General features: G+C 33.8%; 1 protein-coding gene across 35 annotated transcripts in view; it reads right to left on the bottom strand.

The window, feature by feature from the left end:
* RIMS2 (regulating synaptic membrane exocytosis 2) overlaps positions 1-25,582 on the bottom strand; it is a 445,269-nt gene that overhangs the window by 129,814 nt on the left and 289,873 nt on the right. For 13 of the 35 annotated variants that reach the window (XM_041470636.1, XM_041470624.1, XM_041470633.1 and 10 more), the window contains 2 exons: positions 3,375-3,554; positions 2,157-2,266 (listed from right to left, as the gene is read on the bottom strand). In XM_041470636.1, the coding sequence (XP_041326570.1) occupies positions 2,157-2,266; positions 3,375-3,554 (290 nt within the window). Of the gene's footprint in view, positions 1-1,304; positions 1,338-2,156; positions 2,267-3,374; positions 3,555-5,062; positions 5,135-11,101; positions 11,165-13,603; positions 13,670-17,320; positions 17,429-18,022; positions 18,089-25,582 lie in introns of all 35 variants that reach the window. The other 22 variants (XM_041470638.1, XM_041470635.1, XM_041470628.1 and 19 more) reach the window with 7 other exon arrangements.

Below are 25,582 nucleotides of genomic sequence, written 5' to 3'. Positions count from 1 at the left end.
TGCTGTATCTTGAGTCACTTATGATGCTTTGATTGCGTATTAGAACATCAGAATCTGTGGATCTGACAATTTTCCATAACCCAGATTTTCCAAAAGACTACTTTTTTCAAAAGACAAAGTAAAAGGAAAATAGTACTCAGTTTTCGAGTAAAAAGAGATTTCCTCAAGTCCCAGCAGTACTTACCAGAGGAAAAAATTCTAGAATTCCTATTAAAAATAGTTATTTTGTTGCATATATTACATTTCTCCCTATACAACCTATGATGTAAATAATAAAGAAGGCTTCTACCCTCTCTAATGAAACACAGTAAAAATATACAGCACTTCACAATTGCTGCTCTGAGGAGCTCAGAGTCTAAATAGATATACTAAGCAAAGAGCAGGGAAGAGTGGTAAAACATAAAAGCATATAGAGAAATGACAGCAAACATCATGTGATTAGATGTGATTATTTCCTGGAATATCTAGACTCTATTTCATATAAGCAATTCACAACACATAAGGTGACAAAGAAATTAATATAATAGAGTGATGATCCAAGAAAACTAGAGTTTTCTTTTCATGAAGTTTTGTTTCCAAAATGGAAATAAATACTGTAAACATTGGAAATACTAAATTAAAAAGTTTGATGAGACAAACACATTAATACTACATAAAGACCCTCAGTGGTACAACCAAGGACTGCAATTGATATCTTGTGGCTTGTTATTAAGTAAATTAAATTGTTTTAATACTGTAAAATATAAGGGGATTTTATTTTAAGCAAAAATATTTTAACTTTTTGAAAGACTATCTCAATGCAATACTTTTTCCCATAATATTTTCAAATTGCCTACTAATTCAGCAAATGTATCACACTATAAAATATAAAATATTTGCAATAAAAACATTATTCTGATTAAATGAATGGCTAACATAAAGCATGTGAAATATCCTCCAATGTTTATCTATAAACATGTGCATGAATATCTGCTAATCCTGGAAATGTACATACATAACTGCTGAAATGTTTTTATTTGCCATAGGGCAAATTCTAGGTTTTTAAAAATGGGTACAGGCTTAGGTACTTTTATAATGACAATCATATTTAGATAGTATTATTTATATTGTCTTTTTTTTTCATGCAGAACCCGGTAAAATTTTTGAGCCACAGGCCTAAAAATAAAGACTAAATCATTATGACAATAATTCTGACTATGTCTGTGTAATCAAGTAACATCAATTGCAGTTGGGTTTGTTTTTCCCTATACAGCCTCTGAAAAAAGGCTTTCAGGTGAAAAACAAGTCCTTCTTTATGTACAGACCTTCATAAGACTCTATCTCCTTGTCTCCATTGTCTACGGAAAGTCACAAAAAACAAAACAAACAAACAAAAACAAAAACAACAAAAAAAGGAACCAAAGCACAGGGGTTAAAAACAACAGAATTTTTTTAAAGATACAATATACATGTTAAGAAGGATTAAAAAAAAGGAGTGTTGATGGCCATTTAGACTGATTTTGCATGGCACACCTAGTTAGTAGAAACATAATCATGAAAATGTATTTGCTGTCAAGAATGCATTTATATACCTTTGTCTCTAAACATTTCAGAAAATATCTCCATCAACCAGGGCTTTTAATAGACATTAAAAGTAGGCACAATTACAGTACCAGTAAAACATGAATCAGAAAATATCTGACATTTCTTATTTTAAAGATTATTACCTGTCTTCGTGCTCTTCCTCTTTCAAGATGCAGAGGTTTTATATAAGCATTCTGTAATACACTCCAGGTGAGCCCACAAGTCATCAACTAGGTTCCTGACTCCCAAAAGAGCCAGAATTTTGTCACTAAACAACATACTAAGGATCATTTCCTGTGCCTGTTGAAGTCAATGACAAAACACCTACTGAGTTCAAAAGGAACAGGATCATGGTAATAGTCCGCCTTGTTTTGCGTGCATTATACTGCTGATTATTCATGCCAGCCAAGAGTCTCATAGGTGTTTAAACCTAATTGAAAACACAGTACAAAATGCAATACCATTATCAAATCCCAACTCTGTACACAAAAACGCAAGAGATTTCAACTGTAATGGCAAAAGAAAAATAATGAATATAATCGACCTTGATGAGCAATTTGGTAATGTCATTAGGGAGAAAAGCATCCACTTACTTCTCTCCAACGTCCCCTTTGGTGGGAGCTGTGGTAGCTGCCTGCCCCTTCGCCCCACTACTGGAGTACTTGATGGACTTGTCTGGACAGACCCAGTTCGAGGATGTGACCTATGAGACACATATCAAAACAAACCACAGCCATTAAATGACAAGGTCATTCTTAAATATCATCAAGAACTGATAACGTGACTAAATAGACTTTACATCACTTGGGACCCTTGCAGTCCAAGAGGGAAACTATTATCTCTATTCAGAAAAAGACCTGATTAAAAAGAGAAATCTCTCCATTAAAAGGAAGCCAAATTAAGGCTGAGGATGCTTCCATAACAAGGTTTTTCACACAGTTAAGCCAGAAAATGTGTTGTGTGCATATTCACGTGCATATGGATATAATAGCCATATACACATAAATTTATTCACAAGTCAAATTCAATTATCTTTACTCAGCTTGTTTTTTAAATTACCTTTGAGTTGCAGTGAGATTACATGAATTTGTCTAAACAGAGTAATGAACTGAGGAAAGACAATGATATTTGACTCAATTTTCACTGGGGATTTGATGATACTAACTCTAACTTTCAGAAAACAAAAGAATGTATTCTGCAGTTCTAAAATACAGAGAGGTTTTCCTGAACATGATCTAGAATGTGCTCACTTTTTTATTGTATTATGTTTGTTTAAGCTAAGAATAATGTATAGAAATCCTCAAAATATCAATAAGGGGTACTCAAACAGGAACAGTACAGACTATGGCACAGTAAAATGTAGTCAGAGAAAATGGTGGTTAAAATGAAAAGTAATAGACAAAGTTAGTACAGTGCATCTAAAGAAACTTTTTTTTTTAAAAAAATAGTTTCATTTGATGTTATGATGGTTGTTCCATAAGCAATGTCTGATGAACACAAATAATTTCTCATTCTGTAAGAGAAGAATATGATAGTTATGAGGTGCTTTATGTGGAAACCATCCAGGATTCCTGACAAATGAGAAATCATAAACAAATATAGTTAAATACTGTTAGCAAGCAATTTGCAATGGTAGCCACACCATTATATCCAGAGTAGAATATAAATAGTGTGTTCACACTGAAAGGGTTAGTATCTATTGCTGCTAGCAATCAGCTAAGGATGAGGCGATACCAATTAGCTACTGGGAAAATAAAATGGTGAGCTGGTGGGGCAGAAGGGGTTTAGTCCGATTGATTTGTCTGTTTCACCTCGGTAAGGCAGGTGAAGGAGGGGCAGATCTTCCAGTCATTAATGAAGGCATCGACCTGATGAGGTTTGAGTCAGGACGCTCTGTGGATCGGGAGCGGGAGTTGGTCCGCTCTAGCACAGGACGTTGCTCTGTTGATCTGGATCTTTGATATGGCTGTCTATCTGCTGCTTCACAATTCCTGTAATGTTAGTCAAAAAGCAGCTCAGTTGAACTTTGACTTTTCTGTTAGTTATAAAATATGCTGCATGATACTGGTTTGGAGCAAATCATTTTATTACATACATTTTTAGGGGGAATAAATTTTCTGAGATAACTTCTTGATAACATATAGTTTTTTCACACGTATGATTTGACTTGCTCCATACTCTTGATAAATGGGCTGAAATGTTTCCAATGTCTCAGTAATGACTATCCATGCAATAGTCTGTTTCCTGACAACTTCTGGGTTAAAATATTGTTATTTTGTCTATTAATGTATCAACCTGTGAATAAAAGAGTAGCTGACATAATATATAGTCTCAATAAAGCTAAGAACTCATTAATAGTGCAGTTTAGTTGCGCATTTTTTCTCATATGAATTGATTTTTACAGATTTCTTAGAGATTGCATTGTCTCTAGAGGTACCACTCTTGTTCGTAGAAAAGTCCACAGTCTAGATGTTATAATTACCATGTAGCACTGTTAACTATTATTAGACTTGGGGACGTCTGTTATATATAGGCTAGTCAATAAGTGATGGATTCATATGTGGTGCTGAGACTGTAACCAGATGAAAATCTACATCATTAGTACTTACAGAGGTTCCAACAACTAGAAAAAAATTGGTTTGTAATTCAAAAATCATTTTAACCCATAGCCTATGGAACTGTACCAAAACAGCAGTGGAAAAAGTTATTGTTAGAGATGTAATGGGAAGAAATTAGACTGCGTAAAAGAGAATTTCTTGATCAAGCAATATTCTTGATATCTTCTACTATCTTAGGCTATTAATCAGGCCATTATTTTCAGAAATTAATCAAGCCCCACCTTTTTCTCAATGTAATTGGTCTATTTTCAAGGAGTAATATTTGTTAGCAATATCCTGAAATACATTAAATCAAGGCAATTAAAAAAGTAAAATCCAGACCCTAATGGAGATATTTATTAAAACCACACTCCTCCCAGCTCTCCTTGAGTAACTGAACAGATACAGAATACAAATGGGGAATGTGTACCCTTCAGAACTTTTCCTTGAGTGAAGTCATGCATTTTACAATGAAGTCAGTTAATACAATGAGTGGCTTGATGGTGATTAAGTGTAACAAGAAGTCAAATTTTAATTAGTATCAAAAAGGAGAGAGACACACTACAGCCTTATTATGAAGATTTTTATGTTAGTAACAGCATTTTATTTCTAAAAACATTTAAAAAGAGTATAGTGGCTGATTTTGCCAAATGTGTTTACAAAATATTCATTAAAAACAGTCTTTTCAGGCCTTCCATGAGGTCATAATTGCACTCCTATAGCATACGAGGGACTTGCCACAGACAGATACAGAATAATACAATACGTCATGAACCTACATCTATAAGCTCCTAACAAGCAAACACACCACAGTGAGACACATAAATGGTAATTATAAGCTGAGGCACTAAAGATTGTAGGAAAAGTACAGTGAGCCTGGCACAAAACCACAACAAGGTTACCTCACTTCTTCTTCTATCAGTTCTGTTTCTGAATAGGAAGCTTCATCAGCAAAAACATCCACTGTCTCGCTTCTTTTACATTGTTGATAGACAGAGAAACACAACCTTAGCTTTGATAGGAATGCTATTTAGTTTAAGTAACAGTTTAAGTGAGGTTTCAGTGTTATGGAAGGTGAGAAAAATGTCACCCATCTGCATGATGGCAAGAAATGACCATAGAATACATTCTTTGACTATGGGAATAAATTCCAAGAAAAAATACACCTAAGTTCAACAAAATTACAAATAATTATATCCAGGTCTTGAAAAACCCACCCTTATCTTGTTTATCCACATATTTAAGAATATTAATGAGCCTACAGAGACTTTTTTGGGTCTGTCAGCATTTCTCCTGTCAGTGAGTAGAGGACTGCTGGAGCACCCAGCAGCAGGGACTGGGCAATATGGTAAGGGTGTCACTCCATGCTCCATTCCTCTCTCCTTCCAACAGCCAGTAGGACACAGAGGAACAGGTGAGTGGCAACCACATGTTTCTCATAAAGTCTTCATGAGAAGTTAAGGCTCCCATTTGTTACTCTTAAGGCCTCATTCTCTTTAGCTCTATAGGTATAAAAAGTAGTTTTTAGGATATTAGGGGTCTGACCTATTGCCTGATTAGAAGGAAGGAGGCATTCTTACCATTGGGATCAATACTAATGGCTTAGCAGGCAGGTTTTATGCTCTGCAGAACAACATGGAGCAACTGCAGTTAAACAGGTAAAGGCCTCAAAAATGTCACACTCAGTAGCTAATACACAGTTTGCTACAACCTCCAGTGGGCATTTCCTTCAAGTGCAATTACAGCTGGGAGTTCTCCGAAGTGAAGGAGAGGGTGGATTTTGGCAGTAAACCTTTGAAGCTGAGGCAATGCTGCTTTTTAGACTGAAGGATTTGACGACTAAGTTGAGTCCTGAGGTCAAACTGATTGTCACCCTCAGTCTACAGGCTGCAATCCTCTCAGTAAGGACTACAGCAAATGGAGGGCTTTGTCGAGGGGACAGTCTTCCACTTGAAAGCTTCACTTTGTGGTTTTACATCATATGCATATAAAGAGCAATTCAAAAAATAGTTTTACTCTCTGGTCTTCATCCTCACTTATTCTTTTATCCTTTTAACAGTAAACACATGTACTACATGATCCCAGTCTTCAGCAACTGTCCCTTTTACAGGAAAACTAGCTGATAAGCTGCTTGTGCAGTGACACCCCTTGCTTACCACTGTAAACAATTATGCATGAATATCAAAATCCAGCAATACTTATGAGAGGAAGCTAAATTAAAAATTGAATTTTCTAACTTTTCAGATATCATTCTTAAAGATTTATCCTTACAAATTTTCTAGATGAAAATTTCTTCTTTTCTCATTACAAATCATATCATATGAATTACTTGATTTTTAAAGAGGGAAATATGGTAGTCTTAGTTAAATTATTCAACATCCATATAACATTTTAATGGACACTAGCACTGTTTACCTTTGCTAACAGACTTTTCCTTATGAAAATGCAGTTAATAAAATGTCAAATAATGGCCTCCTCCATCTAGTACTGCCTATTGTAGCAGCCTTCTACTTTTGCTAGGGAAGACAGGCATGGTAGATGGTTAATTTCCATGCCAAAGTCTGCAAGACTTGTAAGCACAACTCTCCCTTACTCTTAGGAAATGGTACAGCAGTGTTTGCTTCTTAACCAAGCAAGCCAATCCCTATGAGACTGTCTGAGCTCTCTGTAAGTCACTACACAGAAAGCTCTGTGAGTATTCACAGTCTAACTTCGTGTTCCAAATCCATCAAGTATTAGAACCAGAATCTAATATCATTTAGGTACCACTGTAAACTCTAGTTGCTGTAGTACCTAACCAAACATGCTAAAAAAATGTATTTTATATACTGATTTATCTCCATTCATATATATATATATATATATATATATATATATATATATACTGCAAATTTCAAATGTGAACTCTTTTCCCTATGCAGTAAATAAGACTTTCTGATTTTTAATTTTTCAGATTTGTTACTTTTCTTAACAAATAAAAAGAATTTTCAACAAATTATTATAGTCATTGATCTAAACTTATGGATAGAAAAAGTTTTATAAAAGATTAACATTTTCCAACAGTAAGCAATTGTAACAGCTTACATAACAAATAGATCTCTTTTTTTTCCCCAAAATCACTGAAAACCATTTATTTAAAAGCCCATGTTAAATTCTTTTACTCTGTAAAAATTATGAGATCATGCCTATCATCATTTTAACATTAGGTTTTTCTTGTAACAAAAAACTGAAGAAATAAAAATAGAATTGCTGTAGGATTACAGTACACTACAATTCAGCTCCTAGTGCATCTTTTTAATCTAGAAACACTGAACGGAACAAGAAAATTACAACAACACACTTTCTAAGTATCATAATTTCAAACTCCAGCTAATATACAATGGCAATACCTGTCAGTGTCTGTGGATGGCTGCTGGATTTCAATCCTTGGACATGTTATTCTTCTACTAGCTATAGGAACTTTGCTGTTTAGTCACAGACACAAGATCCTCTGTTAGCATAACATAGATAAGCATGTCTAAAAACAAATGTTATTTCTAGTACCAAAACAACTTAAATTTGAGTCATAAATATTGCAATGGAAAATGGGAAAGAGCAGCACACTGTCAAATCTCTAGAAAAACTGGTGACAGGATATCTCAGCAAATAACTCATAAAGGGAAACTCATCTATACTCATAAAGGAACCTAATATAAAATCATGTGCTGCTTTAGTTTTTAAAGGACAGGACGGTTTTAGGTACTCTGGTTTAAAAAAAAAGGTAAAGCAAGATATTTTGGTTGTAATAGTGTACTGTAATAGTAATATAATACTGTAATAGTAATATAATGTTTTAATAATTATATATAATAGTCTATAATTTTTAATATATGTAATATAGATGCACACACACACACGTATACACATATATACATGCATCCATACACTGTATGATCTGGTCACACGCATATTACCCTGTGGTATATGGGATAACTACCAGTATATCTCCATGCCAGTGACAGGCATGATTAAACTGCAACATGACAGTCTGAACTATTCTGCCAACTCAGCTGAGCAGACAAAGCAGGGAACACTGCCATGATCCCAGGCACGTTGTGCTCCACACTCCTGTGTTCTGCTGCAGCCACAGAATGCAATTGCTCACAGCTTGCTCAGGTGTCTGGACCTGACACTGCACTCACTTCGTGACTGCTGTGGACACAGCTGACCATGCTAACACATGGCATGGTACAATTACAAAAATGCTTAAGGAAAGCATACATACCTACACCTGTTGAGATTTACTCTCCAAAATATGTGTCATCATTGATATATTTGCTGAGGAATAGCGAAGTCATGCTTCACTGAGAGAGTTGAAGGAGACAAGGTTTTTTCCAACCCAAATTATTTTATGATCCTTCTGATGCAGTTAGAGCTTTATAATAGCTATTACAACTAAATATCAATAAAAAAATAACTATTGTAAATCCTTGGAAGACTGAAATTATATGCATTTCATACCATTTTTATCTGCAAAAAAGTTGTAGAGGGTTTTTACTTTTTTGCTTCTAGTACTTGCAAGGAACTTTTCACTTATATAGCCAGCTGCCTTGTACAGTATCTTGTATTTTGCCAACTACTTCTAACTTTCAACATCCTTAAAACAGACTCTCAACTGACACAAGCAAAAGAATTGCCCTGCAGGAATACTCATCTCTATGTTCATGAGATGACTCACTGAAGATCATGATAAAGCTGATTAGCTGGGAATTCAAAATTCTCAAAGATGAGAGCTGAAATCCTCTCCTCTCCTTCACCCCAGCTCAGTTTTATAACTGAATCTACTGCAGTGATTCTCTCTAGATAATAATCTAAACTTCCATTAAAGTACTGGAAATATTCCAAAATATTCACACTTTCAGCTTTATATAATAAATATATTCCACATTTTTTCCCATTTCAGAACACAATATTTCACCCACTCAATTTGAATATTATACTACAATGTATGAGCAAAACCAGGAACAGGCCTGGGTTTTAATTAACAGGTCTTATGACTGAAGTATAGTGGTACATAAGACAATGCACAGAGGACCTTGAGAGGGAAGAAATGAAAAAGAAGAATTTCCTAGTAAAGCTTGAATATTCAAATTAGTAGTTCAGCAGAGCACCTAGACTATAGACTAATCAATTAAAGTAGCTGTAGGCTTAAAACTAATCATGTAACTTAAATATGCATTTTTAAAGTGTAGTACTAAGTGCAAAATATGAGAAGTACTTGGTTCTTGATGGATTTTGTGGGATTTTTTTCCTCAGATATGAAATATAACTTTATTTCTATATGGCACTTATACATAGTTGGCCTTTTTTTTCAGTGACATTTTCAAACACCTATAATATGGCAGATGTTTAAATAGTAAATTACCACAACCAGAGTCGTAACTATTATGTATATGCAGTTATTATGTATATATACTGCAGCTACGTGTTTTTCTTCTTCTTAATTTTTGGCAACAGATCCATAATTCTGACCTCTCTGATATCAAGAGTTTTGTCCCTTGATGAGACCAGGATTTCAATCAGATCATTCAAACAGCAGCAGGTATGTAAGACTTTACAATCTTTTAAGTTCTTAAATTATGAATGAGCAAAATAGCATTCATTTTCTGTTAAAGGCATTCTCTAAATCCATTGATCTGTACATAATCTGATCCATTTCAGCAGTCTTTATCAGTTAGAATAGATGCCTTATAATAGTTATAAGGCATAGATATAATATCTAGGTCTTATGTTTTATTTAAAATCATAATGGTTCACATTATGAATTAATGTGAACCATTATAAAATGGTTCACATTCACAAATATTTTTTTTTCTTTCGCCAAACATTTTAGGAGCTATATTTAAATGGAGAAGGAGAGTAGTAACTAATAAGTTTCTTTTCATGTTAAAAAACTATTTTTAGATATATACCCATGATATTTACCTATGTTGGCATCTATTCAGGATAAAAAGTAAGAAAAGGGAAGTAAGACAGGACTATTCCATGTGATTATCAAAAGCAAAAGTTTTAGTTATACCAAGCACTTTCCAACCTTCTCTAAATGCTCTTCATTTTCAGTTTGCCTATACAGTTTCCAGGATGAAGTGATAAATATGGCCTTTGCTGTGCACTTAAAAATGAAGACCCAATGAAAAGTGGCACTGTGGTTGAAAAATCTAGCAAATATATACAGTCTCAAGTCTCTGCAACTGCACAAATGTTTAGGAAAAGACCCTCACAAATCCTTCCTCTCTAAACAAGAGAGAAGCCCACGTTAAAATATTGATGGATTCATTCCGGGTTTTATCAGATTTTTTGCATTTCAGTTTAACAGTCTCTCGTGTTCTCTGTTCACATTCACAAAGGAAGGAAGTAAAAAACAAGAAAATTGTTGCAAGAGCAATAAGAAAATGAGGGGGAAGCAGTAAAGTCAATGAACTAAAAGCAAGGAACATTTGTGTGCTTTCTCGATCAGAAGCCAGCTACAACTGGGAAGAAGTACAGATTCTAAGGCACACAGCATTTTGCATGGGTTATGCGTCAATCACAAAGGAAGATAGGTTAGACAGATAGAAGTGGGATTATTTCTAAAAGTAGAAAAGAATCAGGTCTCAAAGACACCTTTGCCAACACTGCAGATGTAGGCAGGTATCACTAAAAAGCCGCTTTTCATTAAAGCAGCCCTGAACAGTGAGAACATGTTTTAAAAATAGTTCAAACATAATTAACGTTCTTTTTCTATTTGTAACTGAATAAAAGTTTAATCTTGGAAAAAAGACTAGAACATAAGTGCTTTAGTTCTGAGTCAAGAAAGAAAGGCATCAAGAAAAATACATTTATTAGGAATAAATTTAGTGCAATTATTATAAAGATCCAAAATACATTTTAGTTTTATCTGCAACACTACACTCTTTACTTACCCATATTTTTCAGCTGAACCATTGACTATATCATCTGCCCATGAACTTGCACCATTGTACCACCTTTACAATGCAGTCAAAATAAAGAAGTGTTATTAAAAAGTGATGTATTACTATTAACACTCTAATTCATGTGACATGACCACGTCTCAAAAAAATGGGAAGATTTCCAAATGTTTTAAAATAATTTTGTACGTTTCATATTTCTTTCAGGTATGAAGAAAATCAACTTTTTCAAAACCAAACAGCAAGAAAATTATAGGGCTTTTTTTCCTTATGTAATTATTATATTTTACCTCTAGTCTTTTCAGCAGTTAAGCCATAAACTTCAGTTACATAAAGACTAATTGATCACTTATCTTTGCATACATAAATGTCTTCATGTTTTTAATGGCCATTGAGTTTGTGGAATAATAAAAAACTAATTGTGGAGACAAAACATTAACAAAAATAACATACATTAAGAGTTTAAAATATTGCATTTAACTTCAAATACATAACCTTGCCAGTTATATTCTTTTTTTCTATTTGATAGGGTAGTTGGTTTCTCACAGGTATGTAAGAAGAAGAAGAAAATTCACTTCAATGATCAAACAATGAAAACTAATTAATTTTTATAGTGGTATTGTTCTTCCAGGTACTGAATATGGGCTGCCCAAGCATTTGCAGCAGCACTTCAGCATATCAGTTGATGACAACAAAAAACACATATAGAAGTATTTTATCTTAAGAAAAAACATCAAGAAAATAAATAATGGGACAAAAAAACTGCTTTAAGAAATGAGGGGATAAACTGCTTATGTGCCACTACTCCAGTATATTAAAACTAGATACAAATCATCCACCATTTGGCTAAGGAGTTTCAACTAAATCTCTGGAGTTTTGTACTTTCAGGATCTCTCTATGGTAAAGCCAGGGAACTCCTATGTTGTCTGTATTCAATGATTTCCACATGACAGTGAGTGAGAAGACAGGGATTATCAGAAAATATCAAGACACTCTATATCACCAATTTGGAAAAAAACCCATCCTGTTTATATGTACTTAAAATATTAGCCATAGATTAAAGGACAGTGATCCAAGAATTTTCATGAATCTGTTCCTGGGAATCACAGCAGTATTTTTTTTTTTTTGCTTGTCTGCCTTTTCTCCAAACTTCTCACGCTGCAGAATCTGAGCATTTGCAGTATGTTTACAAACTTAATAACCTCACATCTCCTGGATATTATGTTGAGGGAAGACCATATGGGGTGCAATATATCTGAATGTCAATCAGCTACCCTTGCTTATTCTATGTCCAATTGGATGGTTATGGGAGTGACCTTTTTTTTTTTTTTTTTCAAATGGTTTATTGCCAGATCAATGGCTGGATGAAAGTCATTTCAGTTTAATCTAATTGAGTTTTAGATTAGATTTAGATTTAATCCCATATAAATTAGAATACTGCTGGAGTATGACAGGTACATCATTACACTCTCTCTGATAATCCATATCCTCATCCTCAAAACTGAAGCCAGTCTCTCCAGTTAACCAGTATTTTAAATGAGAGTTTTTGATAAAACTACTTTATTGCAGACACCATAAATACATAAATATGGGATTAAAATTGCAGTGCACTTTATTTTTTCTTAAATATGACTGTATTTATTTATAGCAATCAAATAAAAGAAAAATTCCTTGCCATTTGTTAGGAAAAAATCCCTGCTTTACCTGTTCCCATAAAGTAGACAAAAATCAGACATTGACTTTAAAATGGACAGAGAAGTATAAAACATCTAATTTTAAAGAGGGACAGGAACACTGATTTGCTCTTTTCTTCAGATTTCCTTCTCTTTTGGCCTAGCTGTTTAAACATGAAAGGCTGTTATCAAATAACCATTTCCAGAGACACTCTGAAACTTTTCAGATTACATGTCAGATTTTAGTGATATTATGCTCATTATGATACATTATACACATAACAAAATTTAGGAAGAACAATAGCACTTTGGTTCCTAGCACAGCAAACACTCAAAACCAATTTGAAGGCATTTGGTTAGCCCTTTTTTAAGTCAGTGTGGGCAGTAACATACTAAAAACTGAGTACCATCTTAGGGTACTCAGGTTATTGAAAGAATGAAATTAAGTAAATTGCCCTAGAATCACCTCTAGTGACAGAAAAGGTTAGCCATTAGAATTATGGTGCAGTAAAGCTGAGAAAAAACCTTCAGTTGTACCTAAGCTCCTCTGTACTATTGAGTTTTCCTCCCACACCTAATGAATAAAAAATTTTTCAAGTTAAGAATTATGCTCAAAAAATCCAAAGTCAAATTAATGGAGGGCTAAAAAGAAAATTAGGTACTTAAAACTATGGAGATTAGTTGTTCTGTATTTATAGAAATATGGCATAAAGTGCACTGTAAATTTAAATATCATTAGTCTAGGTCAATTAGAATTTTAGACTATGCTTCATAAAAATTTATTACTCAACTCTATCTATTTTTACTATATAAATTAAAATACCTTTCAGGAGTATAGGCTGTGTCATCATAATATGAATTAGGCACTCTTCTCTCCTGCCTAGTCCTCCTGAATATGGAATAAATAGCACAGATATTTCAGACATTTTAGAGGGTGCTTTTTTCATTATCTATTCCCTTACTGTATTATTAAGTTATGATGAAGATAGAGCTCATTTACCTTCAATTCAGCTATATACTCTGAACACATATTTTCATATATATATATATGTATATATATGAAATTTAAAATTCTGTTTTCAAATTCTATTCTTTTTTTCTTAACAACTTACTAAGAACTTACTAAGAACACTTGATCAATGCACACATATGTCATAGAAGCAAAAAGTTACATTGACAGAAAACTAGTAGTTGAACAGAGAGTGTTCACCAAAAGTAAGATCTGGATGTTAGAAAATGTCTGCTGGGTAAAACAAAAGTCAGGAAAGAAGACAGAAGAAAAATCTAATTTCCTTAAGTGAAACAACAGAAATTCTGCCTGAAAGAAACCTCACATCCTGCACAAAACATGCACAAACCAGCTTTTACGAACCTGCAAACACTAAACTTAAAGGCTAAGTGGAAAAAATAAATTGCACAATGTGGTGTTCTTGCTGATTAAGCTGAGCTCTGAGGTAGGTAAGTTGAGAAAGAATTTCATACAGTGAGGTTTTCAGCATAATTTTATTTGGAATGAATTGCTAATATTTTTTTAAATATCAGGACAAGGTTAAGAATAAGAACTTTGAGAACATTACTGTGGTTTTGAGATCGTTGGTGTGTCAGACAATTTTAAATGTGTTACTGTCAAATTATGAATTAGCCCATATAACTCTGCAGTTTTCTGAACTGGGGGATACAAATGAAAGTGTAAGTAAAGCTCAGCACATCCAGCCATGGTGCCTTGTGTACTTGCAGTGTGAGTAGCTGCAGCAGGGTGAGCTGATCCCAGCTGGTGCTGCCGTGCTGACTGTAACTTTGAACAGCCAAGGGAACTTGGGACATGGCACTGAGCAGCAGGATGTTCTTGGGAAGACCCCAGGTCCTAAGGGTTTTGAAGTCCCTGAAGATGCACAGGGGTTTTTTGCCTTTCTTAGGCATATGCTGGTGTAAATATCTTGTGAATGCTACTGTTCCTTTTGGGAGGGAAAGAGCTGGACTTCTTCAAAAGGGAGGAGCTATCAGGAAAACAAAATCATGAATGCCATAACCTAAGAATGACCTCAGGAATTAAGGTTTTTGATAATGTAAATGTGTTCTAGGACTAGTGAACTGAGGTCTGTCAGATAAAGTGACTGACACAAACTTCATCAGAGAAAAGATGAAAGAGAAACAAGTAGTCACTCTGTGGGGAAAAAAGAAAAGGAAAAAAATATTAGAAGAGACCACAAGAGTTAGTGGGGTGGCTGTGAATGACTACAAGATAAGCAATAAAAGGAGCCATGAATAACAAAGGCAAGTAATTTTGACTAATATGTCTATATCATTCATTTGCCTGTAGGACACAGATACTGATGGATTCAGAGTGACATGAGATAACAAACTCTCTGTCTCAGATGAGAAACTCTTTCCTGAATGCTGGACTGTACAGAGCAATATTTGCTATTTTGATGAATAGTGGAAACTGGAAAGTTGTTTCGTATGTGTGATAAAGTGGAAGACTGGAAGAGATGTGATTGCTTGATATCAACAAGACATTAATTAAGAAGGTGGAACAAAGAAGACAGGAATAACACCTTGGCCTACAAAATAATGTATTTTAGAGTAAGCACTGAACTGGTGAAAAGTGTAAAGATGAAAGAGGAAATATTATTTAAAAAGTAATTGCTCATATATTTACAAAAAATGAGGAATAGAAAATTACTTAGTGTTTTGCAATGTCTAAAGAGAAACTGGAAAACAATTATGCTATAAATTGTTCTTAAATTGCTGTTAAAATACAGGAAGAAAAAAAAGGATGAAAATCCAGGAGCTACAATTGTGGCTGGGAAGTGTTAAGAGGAGTTCATATCTGGTAGAATGACTCAAGTAACTTGAACACTAATGTTACCATCAGGCAGCCTGGATTCTAGAGGATTACAGAATCCAGGATCAGTTTCTAGGCCCAAGGAATATCGAGATACTGTTCTAACAGTGAGCTAGAAATATTCCACTTCATGTCAGATTTTCATTTCTGATCCCAGGAAGAATTAGCTTGAATAGCCTTCTGCTCCATAAAGCCCTGGAGAAGATTTTCCAACTGCTTAAATACTAGCTTTTTCATCTTTATGAAGTACTGTAACTTCTGCCCTTTATTTTCATTGACTTTATTTTTGAGAGATTAATTTCACAAACAAAGATTAAGGTTTACAAATCAAGAACCTCAAAGTAAGAAAATTTGAGAATAGCTCCAACTTTCACTAATATCCAAACAGTCACTGACATAACCAGTAATCTGAAACAGGTTCAGAGAAACTAGTGCAAATCAGAGTATATATCTAAGGCAAAAAAAAGTATATAAAATTAATTATTGAAATAGCATACAATTTTGCACATGTCATCATGCATTTTAAGAAAACAAACAAAAAATCCCTCTCCTTATTGAAGTTTCTACATGTGGACATACCTATTTAAGCAATTCCTTTAAACTAGGTTTCGTGTAAAACAGCATAATTTCAAATGCTTGACTGAGTTCTAAATGTCAAAATGTTTAATATACTATAGCTTTGGAGAATTTTAAAAAAGAAATATTACTTTCAAAGGATTTTTCAGATCCATTTTAGTTTCTGCATCCAAAAGTAATTTCACATTCACTTAAAAATGTGGTGACATACGATCTGAATACAGAGCAAGCATTAATGAACTTCTCAGACTCATATCCAGAGAGCAGCCATGAAGTTAATATATAAAGAGTTCTTTACTTCTTGCTTTGGAAATTTTTACACGGCCCCTCTTGTAAAGCAACACCTCTATTGACTATTGTATCTGATCTGAAGTCACCACTTCCTTTTTACTGGCTTACAGTATTCAGGTTGATATTCTTCTTTCTATTTACAAACAACTATGTAAACTTTTTCAGTTTGCAACATTTCTGAAAATATCTTAATTACAGTATTTGAGCAGCATAGTTTAAAAGCCACTGTATTTCAAGTTGCAACTTATTTCACAGAAATTATTAAGGGCTCAAATTCTGTCTCCATATATTTAATGTGTAAATAGGAACTATGATGTTCTGCAATCACCCACAGGTATTGTGAGTGTGTACAAGTATTCCTAAGTCACAGAATATGCAATATACAAATATATACAACGTAAGCTTACATAGGCATACGCTTTTACTTTTCACTCTATTTTTCAGTTAAGCAAAGTATGAGACTTCAGAAGACACTCTTTCTGTGTACTTTAAAGTAGATAGGCTTTTCCTTGTTATTTCAAAGAGAATAATAAATACTACAAGCACTCTGGAAAATTCCAGCAAAAATAAGGGTTATAAAAGACACAGATATATAATATCCATATAATCTATTTAAAACTGGCTTCTCCAGAGCTATTTGGTACCTCTTGGGATTTACCCACAGCCCCAATTATTCAGTTTTAAGATGCATACATACCCAGAGTATTATAAAAACATATGCACTGCATGTGTTTATCTCTTAAAAGACAGATCACATTCCCAGTTTGTAAATGACACATGGCAGTGTCAGTGTGGCAGAGCTAATGGCATACTCCACATCAGTTATACCTCTCAAGATCATAGTAAGCACCCTCAGAATAGGTACGGCACATGGTACGGGAGCGGAGCAATCTGATTGCATCTTCACAAAACAGAGGATACATTGTGTGATCCTGGCTGCCAAAACAGAATGGGTGAACACAATGAAAAGCAACAAAAAGATGAAATTAAGACAAACAACATGAAAAGCAAGCAATGTCAGCAACAAAACAAAACACTGGAACAGAACATGACTGCAACTTCGGTGAACTTGGCAAAATTACTGTTAAAATTTTAAGTATATTGGCTCACAGCTACAAGAGCTACAAGACTGAGAAAGGTATCACTCTCCAGTTTTGTCATAACCTTTAACACAGTCACTCATACATGATTTTATGCACACTAAAATCACAGTATTAGCAGGTATCAGTGTTTGCTGGTTTAGATTATTTTCTTTATATATTCTCTAAAAGACACTGGAGTGATATAAATAAAGAATTATCTTTGAGGACCATCAATTATAGACTATTGGCAGTGAGAAAATATTCAAGTGAAACACAGGAAGAATTAACCAGCGTTTGTGTGCATGCTATGTTAACAAATCTAATGATGATACTAACTCAACTTCTAAGTTTTCTACCACTATAGACAGACAAATAAAACCAGAAGTGGACATGTAGGTACACAGCACATGCATTACCCACACAGAGTCACACAGAGGAAAACATATACCTGACATCCCTGTAATGGTGATCTGAGGACTGGGTGTACCGGGAACGAGGTAAAGTAACATAATGACTGAGGTGATGGCAGAAAGAAAAATAGATATGAGACAATAAGATGGAGAAGGAATGATACACAACACAAAACAGAAAACATTATAATCATAACATTATGGTTTAAGAGCATTGGACTCATTAACAAAATAATAAGATATATGTTTCTAAACATAAAATCATCTAGATGATTCACATATCTATTCTGAGAAGTCAGTGGGAGATTATGGATCAAGACGATAGCTAAAATTTGGGATTTTCTACAGTATTTCAGTTAGGAAGAAAAAATGCATAAATCTCTGAAAGCAAGTCAAGAAGTCAGATTACTTATTTCCTTGTTTGAAAGCAGTCATAACTTTAGTATGAATAATATCATTGAAACTAATCTGTCTGAAAGTCTACCACCACTTTGAAATCTGTCCCCACATAGCTCCAGAGCTTTCCCATTTCTAAGTCCTCCTAATACTGATCATATTGTGATAAAAGGTGAATTTAGATCAAAGTGTTTCATTATTTAAATAAATAATTAAGAGATATAACATCAGTACCAGAATATGCCAAAAAAACCCATATGTAATTCATATAATAAAACTAACTTTATATTTTGCTTGTATTATGAAACAATATCAAAATTTATATATTTTAAATATATTTGTTATGCTAGATATTCTCCAATTATCAAAAATAGAAGAAAGTAATTTTACTTTTACTATAAATATATGCACACAGTACAGGGAAAAGGCTTTGGAAAAGAGAGGGGTTTGCCATGAGTGACTACAATTTCCATGAAGCTGGGATATTTTAAAGGGAAGGCTAATCACAACTGTCCACATTGGAAGTGTAAACTGACTTCACAAGAAACATGGACAACATAGTCCTTCATTTTTATTTCTCATATCTTAATTTGCTTATGATTACTGTTTTGCCAGTAATCAAACACATGGTTACCAGTAGGTATATTACCTACACTTATTATATTTGCCTCTCTTGCATGAGGATAAAATGCACCATAACACACATGAAAATATTCCTTATATTAGGTCAATTATATATAGTATGAGAGGTCTTCGTGTTCACTTCTTGTCAAATAAATGCAAAAGAATTTCCACTATAAACAACTTACTTAAATCCCTGATTACGCAATTTAAACTTTACAGTTTGTTACAGAATGAGGAGCTGTAGACAGCTCAACAGGGCCCAGTTTGACATGGTATAGTTAAAATTTAAAGAAGGACTACTAATTATTAAAATAGTCATAGAGTTTACACTGCAAGCTATGAAAAACTATTAATGTTTTTAAAGTAATGTAAAGACCTAAGTATCAAAAGCAGTCTACCCATAACAGCCTGTCAGTCAGCATGTTGACAAGAAACATTAAAAAAAATTCACCACAATCTTAAAATATTCTTTGGAATATATGCACACCCACAGGAAGAACAATCAAATAAAAATGTAGAAGTCCTCCTCAGGAGCTAAATGTAGTATGATGGCAAACAACTGCATACTAGGTTATTCTCTCCACTACATGGATACATTCCCAGGCTATGTCCACATGAATATGCCTTTAAATTATACAGGTGCAACCCTGGAATTAACATCTCAAAATTCTTGCTCTACGATTATAAGCAATGAAGTGTTTCCAGCTGGTAGATTTTAATTTTAACCATTCACTTTATCTTTCCAGTGAACTGCTGACAGGTTTTCCTGCTAGTCTTTGAAAAATATATGACATTAATAAGTATAATATATTAACCATTATTTAAAAACCAACATCTAAACAAAACTAGGACTTCAGGCAGAACATGTGTTCCAGAACATGAATGTGCACAGAAATGCACATGCTATTTGCAAGCAGATTACTTACTGCCCATAAGAAGGAACACCCCAGACTGTTCATTTCACTTATTTGTACATGAATGAGACACCATCAGTTCATGTTCTGCTTAGGATTTCAGTCCTAACGACTTTCCATATCTCCACCAAACTAGGTTGATTGCCCAACTTCTGGCACTGAGTGTTGTTCTAATACTTCTAGAAACTCAGAACTCCAGTGTCCTTACCAAGTTCTGGGAATTTTTCTTAGGAATTTCTGGCAGGAAGTTCAACCTTTTCCCTTTTTTCTTTTTTTTTTTTTTTCATTCAGTTCAGGATTTCAGAATCAGAGTGTGATAGCATTTAGATGGCATTTAGATACATCCACTTATACAATTTGATATGCAATAACCTGTAACAAGTTTAAAATAAGCTTCCTCATCACTCAGAACTTTGCCTATCTATATATAGGAGTGGGGTTAGCTTGAGCTTATACTTGACCTGACCCTCTGGAATTACTGTCTATTCATACTTTTCCTTTTTTCTCAGAGCCCGTGTTAACCATGCTACCTAACTTAATAGAATCATAGGATTACTATCAAAGATCATCAAACACAACCTTTGACCAAATATCAATATGCCCACTGGAGTATATTGTGAAGTACCACTTCTACTCATTTTTTGGACACTTCCAGAAATGGTGACTCAACCATTTCCTGGGGAGTGTGTTCTAATGCATAGACTCTACTCTCTTTCAGTGAAAAAATATTTCTTAATATCCAACCTGACTCAACATGCAGAGCAAAATGCTTCAATGCCATCTTTCTTCTGAGCATCCAGCCAATACCACACAAATTTATTTTTTATCATTAAATATATTACTATACATTTTTATATATTTAGGTTCAAAGAAATTCCTTTTGCTTTTATAAATATGTTAGCAACATCAAAAATGCCCATGACTCATTCTCAATGTCCAAAACTGAAACATACACCATATTTGTTTGGCTAATCCCCAGTATAAACCTCTTAAAATCATAAAGTAAATGTATTTTAATGTAGTAGAAACATTAAGCTTTGCATTGCCTAAGTGCAAAAGAACTCCAGTAGTGTTCCAGATTTCCATCTCAACTAAATATATTATTTGAGTTGTTAATAAAAATCATTAGTCTATATGCACATATACATGGGAATTCTCAGAAGACAATGGAGACGTGGACAAAATTTAGATATGTCAGATTTTTAATACGACAAAAGAACTCCAGGATGCCTTTTTTTTTTTTTCTTATCACACATTCTTAACTTCCTACATTATAGTAGTTTGTGGCACTAGTATGTAAAAAGATGGTATGGCAAAATGAACCTAACTTGCATCCTCAAAGACTTATCAAACATTACCTATTTTGTTACAGAGAGAATCGACAGAAAATTTGCAGCAACAATTCATTTTACTTAAAATAATGAAGTTAGTCTAATAAGGCAGCATTATAGGTCTTGCAATATCATCATTCTTATACACACACACACAGAACCATCTCCCCTTCCACACCATATCAGGTGAAAAGTGATTTCCACTGTTCTGACAAGAAGATTCCAGGTACACAGGTAAACAGGATAGCTTTCCCTTTGTAAAAGTGAACAGAAAATTACTTAAATTTTTTCTGATACTGCTCACCTATTTGTCCATTTCCTTACAAAATTCAGTGAATCATTAGGGTAAGAAATCAGTGATCCAGCAACTGATTAAATTGCCAAATTGGAAGTACTTAGTGCCCAGGATCGGGCTTAGCACACCATTAGAGTCTCAGAAGCACGCTTGAAAACACTCACACAAGAGCAGCTCCCTTGAGCCTCATGGAATACCTTCCTGCTCTTCCTACACTGCAAGGGGAGTTTAACCTGCTCTCTATTGCTTGGAATATTTTATTTAATAGTAAAGAGGCATTTAGGAGATAATTTATTCCTTTCAATTTTCACTCTGTGTGACCAGCTCCTAAAATTTGATTGACATTCCTGCTTCACTACTACAGTGGGCAGCAGACCCCCAAGTGTTTTTGTGGAAAGGCTAAAGTACTGTGTATTATTATACCTTGTGCTTATTGGAATATCCATAAATAATTCTGAATGCAAAACAAGTCTTTGTGTTCCTTTCTGTTAGAGCCTGCATGAATGAAACTCAGTTGACACAAGAAATTTCTCTCATCCTATCACTGTTTATCTATTCCCACATTCACCTTTTTCCAGTGTATTACCTGACTGAAATTAAAGCAATACATTGTATCATTTGCAATAGTATTATCCTCTATTTTAGTAGCACTCCTTTAGATTTTTTCAACTGAAATAACAAATTAAATGTAGGAAAATTATAAAATTTTTAAAATTGTTAAAAAATAAATATAATTTTTTACTGGTATGAATTTGCCTTTAACCAAATACTCCCCCATTTCTCAAGCTACAATTTTCTAAAAAACTAGCAGTGTGATAAAATATAAATAAGTTTAATCAGACTGTAGAGTAAGAAACAGGTGGTTCTTGTGGTCAACCACTTGGAAATTTAGGGGGGAAAGAGCCATTGAAAGTGGCAGAAAAGAGAAAGCTGCCATATGAAATTTAGGAAAAGTACTGTGGGAAGGAATGAAGTAAAAAATTGTGCTTGGGACCACATTGACTGTGAGGTTGAACACAGAATTATTCAAGGGAAAAGGAGCCAGGAATAATAAAGTGATGAGGTTTCAGAGAAAAGGCACAGCTCTATGAGCAGCTTACTCATTTCAGCAATGGAAAGTAACTACTAAAACTAGTTAATTTTTCCAGGGTCCATGTATACCATTCTAAAAGATTATATTCCCATCTGAATAAAGCAACAGTTAATGTTCTCTGTGGTAGAATGTTTTCCATGCTGCTTCCCAAACACCTGGCAAATCACACCAACAAACTATGTGAACAAAATGTGAAGTCAAGTTCTTAACTCTTAGAAAATGTCAAATGCCATTCAAGAATAAAGCACTGGTTATGTAATTTCCCCTGCTACATTTCATTGAATACATTCACAGAATATGAATTTATTTAATAATTGGGTTTTTTAAAGAAAAAAACAGATTTTCCTTATTTATAAACATCAACAATTTTTTCACCAATAATGGTATGGATGCTTTTTGTTACTCTGATTCTATAGAAATTTCTGCTAATCTCCTGGAATAAACGAAATCCTAGAAATGTTCCATCTGAATGTAACTGACAGTTTGAAGACTTTAGTTGTGAAACAATAGCAATTATCAGCAGAAAATTATCAGCTGACACGCATTCAATCAAGATGACTTTAGATAAGAAAATCAGTATCACATTATCACAGTGCTCCCCCATACTGCTTTTTAAATCATTGCTCCAAAGGTGTAACACGGAAGTCTTTTATCAGACAGGGTTTTTTATTGGTTTTTTGTTGGTTTTTTGGGGGTGTGTGTGTGGGTGGGTGGGTGTGTGTGCATTTTGTGCGTTTTATTCTGAGGAATATATCTATGACTCTTGGTGGTGGGGTTTTAAAAAAAAAAAAATTGGCTCAAAGCTTCTTTACCACCTTCCTACTCTGCCATCCCTGTTGGAGATAATCATCCTGCAGCAGACTCACAGAGACACCAGGTGGGTGGTGCAGATAATTGTGCAATTAAACAGTGATTTGAAAGGAGAAAAAGAACTTAAAGACACACTGCAATTATTGAGATTCCAACTGATGCAAACATTTTATGCCATAGCTATAAGCAAATTTTCAGCAATGCTTTTATTTTACTTTACTGGGTATTCAAAGAAGCGAAGCAGTGACATTATATATCACATGTGGGTATGTTACCCACATGATACACACAACTGAAACCTGAAAAAATTATCCCAAAATTTCCAAATAAAGCATCAGGAACCCTTTATACTTTATAATATCCTTGTATTTTAATCTGCATTTAAATTATTTTACAGTAAAATTTAACTAAATAATAAATGACTACCTAGTTACATATTATTCAGGTATGTATTTAATAAAGACTGAAAAAAAATCAGTTCTTTTCAGTGTTTTTATATGGAAAAATGTATCAAAATATCTTTACCTAGTTTGGCCTAATCTGGCATCTGTTTAATAACAGTATTAGATAAGGAGCCTCCTACCCATAGATAAAGCAACTGCATGGTTTAAGATGACATTTAGAAATGTAAAATTTATGTTGCTCTTGCCCACCATTAATTTTGTGTCAAATAATAGAAGATATTTATATTGTTTTTTAGCTAACATTTAACAGGCTCATTGTAGTGAATTATTTTGGTCCTCACTGGTTTGATTATAGCAAATGGAATTGTTTGGCATGTATTTCAACATTTACTTCATGTTAGAAAATCCAAGCTACATGCTTTCAACAGAATGAAAAAAAAAAACCAACCAAGTGTGTATTCAAATATGTGAATTAAATCTCCTCTCAATAACAGGGGTGTGATAGTCCTGCTAGTCCCAGCACATCCAGATAACATCTTTAAATTGATTTTAAAATATTGGACAATATTTCTCTAAATAACCATGCTTATGACTACTTTATTAGTTTAACAAAACAGGTGGCAACTTTTCTTCTTTCAAATGGAAAGTGTGCAATAGCTTTGATGAACAAATAGTGGATAATTTCTCTTTTCTCTTGTTTTCTTTTAAGTGCCTCTCAGAAAAACACTTTAGGAGCTTTCTCATACATTTCTCCTGCGGGACTATTTGAGTGAGGCATTCTTAGAATACTCTGGCTTAACATACCTATGCTAAATTCACCATTAAGAATGTTATTCCTCAGGGAGAACCCATCTTGAATATCAAATATAGTTAAATTAATAGCTGCTAAATAATATCTAAGTTTGTTGAAGTTGTGGGCCTGAGTACAATTTTCTCACACTGTCTTGGTATTTGTTTTTAGCTGTTGATATACCTTTCAGAAAGAAACACACAGATATAGTTTGGTGGTTTTGTTGTTTGTTTTTTTTTCTTTATGGAACTATGCTAAGATTCTCACATTTTTCCTCTAATTCACCCAATTATATTAATTGTTTAAATATAAAACTCTGAGGTTAAATCAAGCTGTTTCCAAAATTTTCTCAATAGTTTCTATAGTTTGATTAGCTTCAGTTTCTCAAGGGAGGTAAAATCAGTTTTAGAGAATTTATCAAAACGTGTCCAACTGACATTTATGAGGTTATCCCATTACACATAAATGTTCTTATGGAACTTGGGTCCATATTAGGCCATGAGCATTCATATTTCTTTAGATTACAAATCTTGGCTATTTCATAAGAGTGTAAGTACCCACAAAAAACCTCACATTTTGATAACAATTAACTAGCAGACCTATATTATATATACAGGTAAAAATCTACATGGTTTCTCAATTTGAGTTAGCAGTATACACAGTGAAATTTCACACTTTTTTTAATACAGCAACAGATACAAATTTAAACTGTTAATTTACCCTCACATTTCACAAAAATAAGTATATTATATGGCCATCTTTTACATAATAAGGGTTTGGTGTTTGAAATGAAAATTATCTCTAAATGTGTCTTGCAGGGTTTTTAAAAATCATTTTATTTTCTATTCTAACTATTCATGCAGTTTTGAAGGAATGTTTTATTGTCATTAGACTTGAGGTCATTAGACTGTTTTCATGTGGTTTCAACTAACTCCTCAGTG

The sequence above is a fragment of the Pyrgilauda ruficollis genome, unplaced genomic scaffold, assembly GCF_017590135.1.
Source record: "Pyrgilauda ruficollis isolate IOZ18807 unplaced genomic scaffold, ASM1759013v1 scaffold25, whole genome shotgun sequence".
Classification (NCBI taxonomy): domain Eukaryota; kingdom Metazoa; phylum Chordata; class Aves; order Passeriformes; family Passeridae; genus Pyrgilauda; species Pyrgilauda ruficollis.
This window is presented reverse-complemented; position numbering and strand designations above follow the sequence as displayed.